Genomic DNA, 13,754 nt, shown 5'->3' on the forward strand with positions numbered 1-13,754 from the left:
CTAAAGCGCTATAATCTGACCTTGCGAGCTTTGGCCTCAGCAAATCTTGCTATCACTGATTCCATATCCATAACGTTAGCAGCAATATCACTTGAGCAGCCTGGGCTGGCACTGTCGGCAGCAACAGGTAGCTCCTCCTCGCTAGCAGCAGTGCTAACGGTCGTGATGGTGGTTGTGGCATGGGTTGTAGCGTTGTTGTCATTGTCAGCGGCAGGCATCACAAAAAACTTTGTTAACTTCGGCAATTTTTTTAAAAACGTTTTGCTTTCCTCCCGCTTCCTCCTTTTTTCAGCACCACTTGGGTAGTTTGGCTTCATTGTAGCTCTACTCTGTACACTGTCTGTCACTCTACATACGCACCCTGTCTGTCTGTCACTTTTTTTTCTCCGTATTTTGGCGCATTACAGCCTTGTCACTTTCGCAGATGCGCAGTAAGTGAGATAATGGAATAGTCCAATCATGTAGTGAGGTGGGGGGGGCCCCCTCCGGTCTGCGAAACTAATGATTTGATGCCATTTTTCGCAAATGGAGTTTTAGAAATATATAATTTGCGAAAAGTTAAAAAAAAACAAAAAAAACCTTAAGCATAAGTTAATGGGACATTTTGGGGGCCCCTAGGTAGCTCGGGGCCCAAGGCAATTGCCGACCTTTGCCTAATGGTAAAGTCCGCCTCTGGTTTTTAGCGGTTCCTACTGTAATTCTAAGCCGAAAAAGTGTGTCTTCAGTAATACTGGATGGGAATGGGTGGTGATGGCATAGTGGATATGACGCATGCCTTTGGTGTGGGAGATCCGGGTTCGATTCCCACTGCGATACATTAACCAATGTGTGCCTGAGCAAGACACTTAACCTGTAGTATAGTAATTGTAAGTCGCTTTGGATAAAAGTGTCAGTTAAATGACATGTAATGTAATTCTCTACATGCAGCGTAAATAAATCAGTGACGAGGCCCTGTTGATCACCAGAGGGCGCCAACGAGCTATTTGTTGGGGTGGTGATGACGCAGTGGATATGACACATGCCTTTGGTGTGGGATATCCGGGTTTGATTCCCACTGTGATACATCAACCAATGTGTCCCTGAGCAAGACACTTAACCCCTAGTTGCTCCAGAGGTGTGCGACCTCTGTCATACATAGCAACTGTAAGTCGCTTTGGATAAAAGTGTCCGCTAAATGACATGTAATGTAACTGGAGATACAGCTGATTATGATCAGTAATTCTGTATCTTCCTGGTTTACACAGTGTTTTTATATGAAGTGTACCTTGGTGGTGCAACTGTTCAAAACTGTTCACAACTTCAATAGTTATTTGTGTGTCATTGTGAGCTGCCAGAAATCTTAAATACTTCAAAATCAATGAGTCGCAGACACCAGGATGAAATTCTGCTGACCCAAATTCTGAACATCTCATATGATGGTATTAGTGTAAGGGAGGCTGTCAAGAAATCTGTGATTTTTCTGTTTACATTTGTGCTTCTTATTATCAGCTTCTCAGTCATCCGAAATGCACTGACCTGTATGTATGAAAGGTGCTACACTGTACAAATAAAGTTTGATAGATTCATTGATTGTGATGGTACCACCGCCTGGAAGCTTTTTTCTTCATATAGTACCATGATATAATCACTAAACATAAAGTATAGAAATGGAATTAGATATAAAAACACTAGAGCTAATTTTGCATTTATAAATGCTGTATATTGTAAAAGAATGGAGTTAGCTTAAAAGCTAAAAGCTACTTCTGAATTTAATTTAACTTTGTTTTAGATGATTTCAAGAATATATCACCTGTTTTTATTCTCCTATACAATAAAGTGTAAATGCCTGTTGTGCCCATAAATGTGTTTTACTTAATATTTTATCTGAAGAGCAGAATATGATCACATTGCTGTAGTAGGTCAGATAACAATCGAAATGATGCAAGTCAAAGCCAGTTAAAGTTCAACAGGTGAAAAGTAAAACAAAGACAGTGAGTAGAAAACAAATCTGGGTGAGGCAATACTAAGTAAAAACAATATTAATGCAGCCATGCAGGTTGAAAATAGGAGAATTAAATTTATTTATATACTGAGATTTAAATGTGATATACGGTTACTAAACAAGGTGAACTATGTGGAATGTTATAATTTGGACAGTGAACTACTGGACAAACTGTGTTAATAAACATTTTATGTTCTCTTAAGCAGTGGTTAAGCGAATGGAACGACACTTATGATGGCGTCGAGGATTCCCCCGGGAGTAAGTGCTGACGGGAAGTGAACGAGGGCATGTTGACCCACTAAGAGTTTTGGCCCCATGAAGGCTTCATGGGGCCACTGAGCAACTCTTAGGATCCTCGCCCTATGTAGATATGAAGCTAACAAAAACACAACAATTCTTAATTTCAGGTGATTATAGACTAATGAAAACATAATTATGAACATTTTATTCCATTTTTGCCAAAAGATCCCTCTACATCCTACAAACTGCTCCTTTAAGGAGAGAAGTCTTGCGATCTTTATTTATCCACAGTACAATAAAACAGATTAGGTTAGGGTCTGATACAGTTGCTCTCTCTTACCCCGTTCTGTGTGTTGCAGTGTCGCGTGCCAATGATGCATCCAGCTTCCTCGATCATCTTGAGGATCATGCCGCCATGGACATTGCCCACAATGTTGGCATCGTCTGGCCGCATGAGCCTGCAGTCAAGAGAAGAATAGTTAGCATGACTGTGGATCTGATGGTAGGATTACAACATGTGGTTTTGGCATCCTGTTTGTAAATACTATCGATCAATAAATGTGAAAACTGACAAGCCGTGCAAACTGATAATTTCACCTTTGACCTATTTTTTTTTTTATTTTAAAAAGAGGGAAGATGCGATAGATTGTAAAATTGTTGAACAATGATTTCAGTCTCTTCTTACTCTAACAACATCTGATACTTGAATGCTAATTATAAAAATACAGGACCAAGAGCCAACAATTTAAGACCTTGGGATGTGGGGGGCAGAAGATGTGTTAATCCGCATTTACCACAGTTTAAAGGGGTGATAGAATGCAAAACCGATTTTACCTTGTCATAGTTGAATAACAACAGTTTGGTGGGTAAATAGGACATACACAGAACCTCAAAATCCCATTGACATTCCTTTCCTCTGCAAATCTCACAATTTGAAACTGCCTCTGAAAACGAGCACATCTCAACTAACCTCCTCCTTATTTGGCTCTAGTCTCTATCTTTGCCCCAACATTTACATAGGCTACACCACTGATCTGAGATCAGGTAGTCTTCTGAATAGGTCGCGCAGATCTCAGAAATTGTATACATTGTTCATCTGCTATTTTACCACTAAATTCACTTCTGAGACATTTTTATGCGAGAAATCAACTATGTAGAGGTCAAATATGGGCCATTTTACGAAAATGAATGGCTAATTGCAAATTTTGTCTGACTGTGTGTCAGAGTTCAGCGGCCGGTGCTACCTGTGTTGCTACCTCGCCGCCCGGCCTGTCTTCCTTCACAGACCCCGGCCTGCTGTGAGCTAGATGGAGCTCCGTCACGGCCGGCAGCCCACGGTGCTCCATACCACCGTTACCACCATAGTCACCGTTTCTGGGTTACTGGACTACCAAACGCCGCTGCCCTGACAGAGCTCCAGGGCCTGCAGCTCCCCTCTTCCTGCTAAATGGCCAGTGTGTGTGAGTGAGAGCACGGTCAGCGAGCTTGTTACGCCTGTAATCTCTTACCACAGGTTCCAGTTAATCTTATAATGGATATGTGTGTTGAGTTATTTAAACAAACGATCGGGGAAATAAACGCCTCTTGTCCGCGAGTCTCACTGATAGAGCCCGCGGCTGGATGGAGCTCTATCAATGAGAGCTAGCTAGCCTCCTGCTAGACCTCTGAAATTCACAAAAATGCATTAAATTGAAATCGGACAAAAGTGTTAGCTAAGCTTTGTAAGACCTTAGGGTAGCTGTGATATACATGCCGTGATGAAATTCAAACTGTAAATATACTCTAGTTATGCCGAAAGTGTAGCTAACTAGCCACGATCTCCACGATAGTCCAGTAACCTAGAAACGGTGACTTTGCCCTGGATATGGAGCCCAGTCCGACACGTCTTACCAAATTTGCAATTAGTCTTCAATTTTCGTAAAACGGCCCATATTTGAGCTTTATATAGTTGATTTCTCGCGTAAAAAAGTCGTGAATTTTATAATGAAATAGCGGACAAAGAATGTATAACGTTGCAGTGTCTGTAATATAAGACCTGCTGTCTCGTCTCCAATGCATGTGTATGTGGTTCGCTCACCAATCTGCGCGCAGCTTATCTCAATATTCATGAGCATACCATATTTGGAAGAAAAGCTCTTGTTCCAAATAGAGCCATATTAACAGGGTAGGTAAGGGCCCACAGAATAGCACTTGGGCAATTTTCAGCCCAACCAATTAGTTACATACCCTATTAGGAGACCTTAAGGAACAGTGTGAAATACCCTATTATAATCATTCTATCACCCCTTTAACAAAATGTGCCTAGGCGGTGTGTTTTCAGTTTAAGTCACTGAGCAGCTACTAACTGCATTTCAGTCACCTGACATATTTAGTACCGGTATTTATTCAGTTAAATCAGGCTGGTATTTACTTGAAGCTGGATTAATGTATGACAGATTATTTGTTGATACTTTATCTAAAAGAGAAGGAAATAATCTGACATGTGTGTTGACAGAAGGATAGGAGAACAATCTAGGAACATATCTGCTGTGATGTGCTTCTAGATAGAGTTAAAAGGACTTCTATTGAGCAAAACATGTCTACATGTTTTGACTCCAGCCTCTTCTCTCCATGTCTATCTGATGACTACATACAGTATCATTGATAGTGCAGCATTCCGTCATGTAGATCAGCTGTTTCCAATTCTTTCGTGTGGGTTGAAATAGTCTTACCAGTTATGATCTAATCTGCTTACATACCCCGAGGTCACAAACACACCAGGTATGCACCGTTGCACTGAGATCTGACTAATCATGGGAATCAAATAGTAAAGCTTTACAGGAGTGTGTGCGCAATACACAGCAAGAAGCTCCCCATCTTGAAGGTGATTGTTTACTTCTAATAGAGTTGGTTGTGCAATAGTCTTGTTTAATGTTTTGTTTATAGTTACAACAACTTTAACTACTGATGCCATTTTGAAAATGATTATTGTTCCTTGTTTTTATGAATGACATAGACTTCCTCTATGTCAGAGGTCACAGGCAGAGTTACATGGAGATGGGTGGGGAATTTTACAACTGCAACATTTGCATTTTACTGGCGTCAAGAACCAAGCAGCAGCACTACTTGACATTGTAGTATTACTCATAGTAACCAGGAAATAAATTAATATCTACTACTTCAGCACTGTGATAGATTCTTCTGTTGAGAAACGTAGACATAGCAGGGAGGTGCTGATTTACCTTTCTGTTTATCATATCTATGATATCATATGAAGCTGTAGTATATATTGACATGGCATTCTCATACATACATAAAATGTATTTACATATATGAAGCAAAAACTGTTATAAACAGTTTATACTATTGCAATCCTATCAACAGCAGCACAAGCTGCAACCTTAAAACTGACCAGAGTTCAGTCAACACTTCTCTCATAGTCTGAACAATTAACAAGCTTAACAAAGGTAGTATTTAGTATTAGTAGTTTCTTAATATTCCTGTGATGGCTTTGAAAACAGCTAATTTATGTGCGTCAGAGATGAACTACCTGCTGAGCTGATATTCAGAGCCCTGCTGAGCTCCTGCCTCCCCATCTTCCCTGACATCTCTGCTGACCGGCTGATTGTGACTGGCCTGGTGTTTCTCCACTTCATCGGCTGCCTTGCTGCTCCAAGGCCAAAAGCAACGCATCTTTGCACTCTGACTGACTCTCTGGCCCACTTCCCTCTTGTATGATCTCTACATTCACATCTTCTGAGATTTTGAGCCCTGACATTGTTTTTGTGAGTGACGTCATGTTGGATACCGTTGACTCCCCCTTAGGCGTCACAACTGGTCAAACTGGATCTCAACACAACCACTGACGCACACAGTGGCAACAGTTGAACAATAGAATATGTCATCATCCCACCTAGGTTTGCGTAGCACAGCTGACAGCAGGGGCGTAGCACAAAATTCTGGGCCCTGTAGAAAGGCATTTTCTATGGGCCCCTCCACGCATCCGCAGCTATTCATTCTAGCATCTTTTTGGGCCCTCCTCACATGAGGGCCCTGGGTACTCAGTCCCCTTTTTCCCCCCAGTCCGACGCCCCTGGCTGATAGGCAGAGTAAGAAAAGGTTTAATGACATATTTGGCAAGAGTCCCAGGGACAGTTTAAAAAAGTGTTGTTTTTTTGTTGGAATGTACTTTTTTTTCAATAACTGTGTGCCTAATTGCTTCATTCATTAAAACATGTCTACTAGGGGTGGTACGGTTCATGAAAAAACACCCGAACTGCTCGGTTCGCATGTCTCGGTTCGGAGTGTGTGTGCGTCACATGGTTCGTCAGTACGCTTTTAATGTACACTAACCACTTACTGCCGTAGTGCCCACTTTCGACACCTATGTTAAAACACTTACTGGAAACGACAAGGGGGATGAGCGTGACGAACACAACACATGGCAGCTGATTGGACGAACGCGTCACATGGTTCTTGCTGCTCCCAAATTTCAAAACAGACTATAATGGCAACTCGTTCTGAATACGATCTTGTATTTTAGGAAAATAGTTCACCGAAAAGTGTTTCTGAAAACATTTTAAGCAAGAAATAGGCCATACAGTTGCTGAATCTGTCTGTTTTTTTGATCGACAAAGGTCAGTTTAAAAGATTTTCGTCAGATTTTGAGAGGCGCCGAGCCGACCGCTTCTCAGGTGGAGTGTGGAATGCTGCAGGTCACGTCAGCAAGTGGGAGAGATAAGGAAGGCTGTCCGGAGTTGGAGGATGCGCCAGCGTCGTATATAGTCTGGTGTGTGGGAACATTTTGGATTTCTTGTTACCTATGATGACAGCGGAAATAAAACAATAGCTAGAACTAGCCACTGTGTGTATGTATTTTGCAACATGCATTCAATATGCTAATTTTAGCTATATATCATATGCTGAAGTATATTTCTGGAGTGTTAAAGATTAAAAGAAAAAATAACAAGAAACCCTAAAACCGTGATACGAACTGAACCGTGGAGTTTGTGAACCGTACCACCCCTAATATCTACATAATATTTTCTTCAACAATAGCTAAGAAATCCAGAATTAGAACAGTAACATTCAAGATCAAGATCACAAGACCTGTCTTTCAAATCTAGGTATAGGTTTTAGAAATATCCAGAAAAACAAACAAGCTAACAGGGGCAAAGGCTATGCCACACCTAAAGCCACTGATAATGATTTTAAAGAAGGAGAACAGAAAGAATAAAACTGTTGCAATGGTGTTTCCAGAATTGATTAAAAGGTGAAAGTCTATGCCAGGATTGAAAGCGTAAACATTTTAAAGTCCCTCTGCCCTTTAATCCTGTTCACATATACATTCCCTTCCAAAATAATGGATCACTTCGATTACATACAGTGTGTAATAGTGCAGCAATAGCCCTTTACAACGTCAACGTTAATCTCACAGGAGCACTATGTCAACAATTCCTCACACTATATGTCATGTTTTGTAATGCACCGACAACCTAAAGTAATTCATCACTGAGGTAGGAGGCCTTGTCTCGGTGGTTAAAAGAACCCAGTAATGTATATTTATATGAATATCACATATCTAGAATATACAGATTTTATATACAAGTCATGGTGTGCAGACTTTTCAGTTGCCAATATGTATCAGTTTTTAAAGTTGTAACACCCACACATCACACCTAAATTATGTCTGTGTTTTATTTATTTATTTATTCATGGCTTAGAAATATGTGACAAGGCATACTACTGCCATTAAAAACTACATAGATATAATCACTATCTTCTCACTGCTTGCTGAAGCAAACACAAAACACCTAACGCTTACCTGTGGTGAGTAGAATAGAGGCAAAAACTGTGCATTAGCTTCAGAAAAGCATATCTTGGCATCATTTCTGTCCTGAGGCCCACACCAAAGCACAAAGAAGTGACTGGGGTGAAGGGGATTTTATATCACACGTTTTAGCCAGACAATCTTACATTACCAGGTAAGATAGGTATTCATGAAACACTCACAACCATACAAATTTAAAGCAAACACCAAAATCCTGTGCATGTTTGCACAGACAGATACACACCCGTTGATTATCCATTACTTAAACCAAAGGTTGAATTTTCAAAAGACATTAGTATTAACAAAAGCAGCCTGAGGAAAATTTGCATTATAGACATTTAGCTGAGCAAGCAATAGCAGCGTAAACTTAAACCTGAACTATCACATTAGTAAGAAAGCAATAGTGGCCTAGTGCCAGGGTCACACATGACAATATTCCTGTAATCCAAGGTGAGCAGAAAAGAGTTAAGCAGTCTGAGTTTTTTTTAGAGTAACTATAGTGAACAACAAATAAAGCAGGTTACAGTCAAGAACCTTTTAGTCGAGTAAAGGTTAATTCAAAGACAAGGCTAGGTCCAATTGTTTCCAAATATACTGTAAAACTAACGAGGATGGGATTTCTCAGGGCTCAGCAATAATAAAGCAGTGGGTCTGTACTGTTTATCACAAGCGATGAAAACAGAAATTTTGTATGATCCTGAAAACATAGGACAAAAAAGGTAAGTGAACAGGATGTAATAAAAAAAAGTCAGAGATGGTGGACTTGAGAGACAACATTCAAGTTTGCAGCCCAGGAAGAGGTGATATAATTACATGAAAAGAGGTCAAATTACATTTGACTCTGATGCAAGATTCCTCTTAAAAAGAGAAGACAAGAAGTGACTTGTTTTTTCTGGAGAGGTAGAGGCATTGTATCACTGACACTTCTAGTGAAAAAGAGTATAAACAGAGTCAATATACGTGGGAAGTCGGGTGTATCCCAGGCAGGCTTAAGTGGCAGGAAGTTAGAATTTGACGTCAGTAGCTAAAGGCAGCCAAAAGAAAGAGTGTGGTAGGGGAGAGAGGTAGAGAGGCTAAAAATAAAGCAGGCTGCAGTATTTTTGGAAATATTGCAGGTGCATTAGAAATGTTTTTGGAGGAAGTCCAGAAAGTGGATCACCGGCAATATGCTCAGCAAAGTCCCTGGTAAAGAAGGTTTTAATTTTGACTCAGGAATGCAGAGTGCAGAAAAAGGGCAAATGCACACTAGATATAACAACAAAGTAACATCTCATAAAATAATCCTAGGACACCTTGACCATCAAACAGCTGTAGTTAATGTCCAGTGAAACAGTTCCTGTTTTTGTTCTAGAGATGACTTCTCCATCTGCTGGCAGCATGCTGCATCATCACACAAATATGAAATTAAACACTAAACAAACTGTTGCGACAATGTTGCACATCAGTCATTTCAAGGCCTGAACAGGTAAATCACAAAGTCAACTAGGCCAGAATCAACTGATCAGCCTCATATTCCAACTCTTTACAACACAATAAAGCAGCTTCTCTCATTGTGAATTACATACAATGTGTTCTGCAGGCTGTAAGTAACTGCCTTCAGGTAAAAACTGACTGATACAGACATTATATTCTTGACCAAAATACTGTTTTGCTTTTAGGGTATGTTTACACAACAGACACCTTTGTCAAACTCTTATCAGTAACATGGATATTATGACAGGTGGATATTTCCATTGTTCATTATATTTGGGTTGAACAGTCTGGCAAGTAACCTCCCCCTGGCATTCGTCACGGTGCGGGGTGCCACTGAGTGTAAAAGGGCGAAATGTGGAGGCATTTCCCTCTTTGGCTAATGTATTTTAAAGAGGCGCAACGTGCCAACCGTCATTCGAGCGACTCGCTCGTATGTATTCTGAATGATTCTAAATGGCAGATTCTACGCTTACGAGAATATTTTGATTAGTTGGTGGAAGTAATTACACATGTATGAGCACATATTTGTGAAAGAACAAAGGGGTTCTTGCTAAGAATCAATTAAAAAAATTACACAATGTAGGTTTAAAGTGCTCATATTTTACTCATTTTCAGGTTCATAATTTTATTTAGAGGTATCCAGTATGTGGATGAGTGAAGTGGCTGTATTTGACTATGTTATTATATTGGGCACATCCTCTGCATTTATAGCATCCACCCGGAATGGGTTTCACGCCTGTGTACTTTTTTTCTCCATTTTAATATCTGCACGTATAAGTGGGTAATTGAAGGGACTATGTGATTTTACTACCATTGAGTGCTTGTAACAAAGGAAAAAATCCTGCACTCTGCTCTTGCTATAGCATCACCGTTTATTTACAGAAGAATAAAGTTTCGGACCTTCATCAAGAGTTTAAACGACAAACACGACCGGGCTTAACTACATTTCGCCCCTCCCATTCTGTGTCCCCAGGTGTGGGACAATAGACAATCACTCTTCAATAGGAGTATCTCTCAATCAACACACGTGTCACTTGACACTTCACATTTACATGATAAAATGTCCCTGTGGGTTAGCTTATGTGGGTAAAACACAAGAGTTTGATAAGGAGGAACGACAGAGAATACCCTATTGCAGTACATTTTAAGGATTTTAAACTTGACATCTCATCATTTAGATTCATGGACATTGAAAGGGTGACTCTGCTAGAAAGAGGAGGAAATTTGGATGAACTACTGAATAGAAGGAAAGTGTTTTGGATTTTCAATTTACAAACTTTATCTCCCAAAGGTTTAAATGATGAGATTTCATGGCATGTGATGCTGTAAGGAGCTGAGGAAAAATATATGACACAAGGTATTCATGGTCTATACTAATCTGAATGATTTATGAAAGCTAAAAGGCAGATGTGCTCATTCAGTTAGTATTTAACTTTATTAATATTTGTTGTTAATAGTATTGAGTGTAAATTATTTAGCCACTATGAATTACAGTAATTGACAGGAATTTGAGAAGATGCCATTGAAATGGATATTTTTCTGTATATGTATTATGTGGTGCTATAGCAAGAGCAGAGTGCCGGATTTTTTCCTTTGTTACAAGTTGATGATATTTTCCAACGCACGTGCACAGAAGAATTTTTGGATGTGCGAGTTGTTTCTTCAAAAACGTTCACTACCATTGAGTGCAAAATACGATGACAGACTCAAGAGTAGAAGCTACTTTTAAGATCTCTGCTGAAGTCAGCCTTTACTATAACCAAATCACTACATGAAGTGAGTCAGTGAGTTGCGTTTTATCATACGTGTCTTAAATCTCAGGTTGGAAATGTCCTCTTTCTTTTCGAACATGCACCAAAGCAAAGTGTGTCAAAATGTGCTGCTAGTATCTACATGAACCAAGCTTTCAATGAATGCAACTGACAAGATGAAACTGGGCATATATACTGTATATTAATGACTTCTCACAGAAAAAAAAATGCTGCTGCTGTTTTGGAAGAATTTAAAGCTATGGGGCAAACTGTGTGTGTCATAACAACACTACAACCTTTATTGTAGAGTGGTTTTCACCTGAATTGACAGGGATTATTTCTGAAGCAGCTGAGTACATAGAGCTGTTGTACTGTGACCTATGACTGTGACAGAGCTATACGGCTCCACCTACGGGCAGGCACAAGTACAACCTACTCTGCATGCTGCTGGGAATTAAATCGATTCATCGCAAAGGTATTTCAATAGTTAGTCATTACCACTGTATCACACACAGCTGCTTTTAGTGTTCTTCGTCTGCTTGTTATCTTATTAAATAATCAAGGATTAACTACACGCGATTTAACGACACAAACTATTTAGCCTACAATAGCAAAATGATTCAAGTCTACACGGTATGAAATTAAACTTTTATTGGAGCTTCGGTACAACGATGGCGACCTTATGTGTCCTTGGTAGTTTTAGAGCATGTTCTACCGGTGCTAACCGCGCTAAGGTCATCACATAGGCCTACAAAATAAATGGTCTTCACTTGTGCCGGGAACACAGGCTAAATAACCTGAAAACACGACGTTTGATTTGTCATAGTCCAGCCAAGACTGAACATTGTCGACCACCCGGCAGAGCACAGCACGTCACTGTGTTTACCAGGACACGAAGCGGATTATCATCCTGTAAGAAACGACGCCGGTAGCCGCGCTATTCTCGTCCTTTGTCGGTCAGCAGCACGTCATTAGCATGTGAAGGTTGCGAGCACATGTGTTAAGTGTCGTATCAAACGTCATACCTGCATATTTGGAGGGGGGATGCTGCCTCGAGCGCCTGCGGTACCGACATGCTGCTGCTGCTGCTGCTGCTGTTGCTGCTGAGGATGATGAGGAGGAGGAGGAGGAGGAGGTCCCGCGTGTGTTGGTCCCGTGTTGCAGCGCGATTCCTGTGGGGTGTGAAAGGAAATCAGACTCCCCTGGTGTCCGTCAGCTGCTCTGTCTGGTCTCTTTGAGAAAAGGCTTATCTGTAAAGTACTATGCAAAGAGGGCGTTTTGTACAATGTAACTCTTTTGTGGATTTAGAGATGACGTAAACCAAACGATAGCCGTTTAGCTTCTACGCAGCCGGTGTCTTTCAAAGAGCTAAATGGGAAAGACAAGATTGTGCAACGGTAATCGAAACCATAACCATGTCAATACCCACAGCCGCCGGAGGAGGGCGGCAGAGACCGCATTGACTCGAAGATCAACAACGCAGAGGGAGTATTCAAGTTGCATGTTGTAGGCGCGTTTGACCACAACATCCTCCCGACCCTGAGTCACACTGTCACTGACTAACGGTTTTTATTCTGTTAACATCCGCTTGACAGACGTGTCGTCCAGGCTTTTGCTCATTAAACAGATTGGTGTTTCCATATAAGGAAACATGACATCATGTTTGGTCCAGTTGAAAGTCTGGAGACGCTTTAGTTTTTATGATCCTATTGTTGGAAGGAGGCAGCCTCGAAAACATTTTTTTCTACTGCCTTTCAATGTTTTTGCTTTTTTGTCCCTTTAATTGTAATGCAAGGCATAATTCAGTTTATCATTTTGTGTGAAGTGTTCCAACCATAGGCCTGTTAAATAACGTTTTCTTTCCATTTCCCATAGTATGGCCATCGTATAACCTTTCGTGGCTGTGCGTTAAAAATTCGTAATCACGCATGACCAATAGTCTGGAAAATTCTGACAAAGGACCATAAAGTAACACAACACAACACTTTACCACGACATCGTAGTTTTATTTGTGGTTATATAACATATATACTACATTTGCTGTAAATAGCAAAATAAAACACATCCCAACAGAGATACTTACAACGACACATTATATGTCTACAGAGTTCATCTGCACAGACTCAGGACTCTGAAGTCTATGGTGCAAATTCATACAGACTGACCCTTTGGGTCTTACAGGGCTGTTTCAATGGCCCTTAATCACTTAGTCCGCAAAGAGGACTAAATATTTAACGTATACATACATGCAGATTTAAAAAAAAATACGACTGTCTAAACTTGTCAACTCATACAGGACAACAGACTCGTGCGCAAAACGTAAGTATATAATACTCAACCAATTCGATTTAACGATGAATTCTGGCTTTTCATCAACGGAAGCGAGGCGGTGAATCACTTTGTATATGTACAAATGATGCTATCTCAACATGCTGCCTACATATAAAACACTTTACAGTCTTTTCGCAGGTTTTTGGAGGAGCAGGGCGCTTTAACTTAA

At 40.4% G+C, this 13,754-nt stretch overlaps 1 protein-coding gene across 4 annotated transcripts in view; it reads right to left on the reverse strand.

Annotated features, from left to right (window-relative positions):
- acot7 (acyl-CoA thioesterase 7) overlaps nt 1-12,665 on the reverse strand; it is a 76,964-nt gene extending 64,299 nt beyond the window's left edge. The window contains exons 1-2 of one of the 4 annotated variants that reach the window (XM_031286307.2): nt 12,280-12,665; nt 2,562-2,679 (exon numbers count right to left, since the gene is read on the reverse strand). In XM_031286307.2, coding sequence (XP_031142167.1) covers nt 2,562-2,679; nt 12,280-12,329 — 168 coding nt within the window. In that variant the 5' untranslated portion in view covers nt 12,330-12,665. Of the gene's footprint in view, nt 1-2,561; nt 2,680-5,750; nt 5,922-12,279 lie in introns of those variants that run through there. The other 3 variants (XM_031286308.2, XM_031286305.2, XM_031286306.2) reach the window with 3 other exon arrangements.
- Nucleotides 12,666-13,754: the final 1,089 nt, after the last annotated feature.

The sequence above is a fragment of the Sander lucioperca genome, chromosome 12 (assembly GCF_008315115.2).
Source record: "Sander lucioperca isolate FBNREF2018 chromosome 12, SLUC_FBN_1.2, whole genome shotgun sequence".
Classification (NCBI taxonomy): Eukaryota; Metazoa; Chordata; class Actinopteri; order Perciformes; family Percidae; genus Sander; species Sander lucioperca.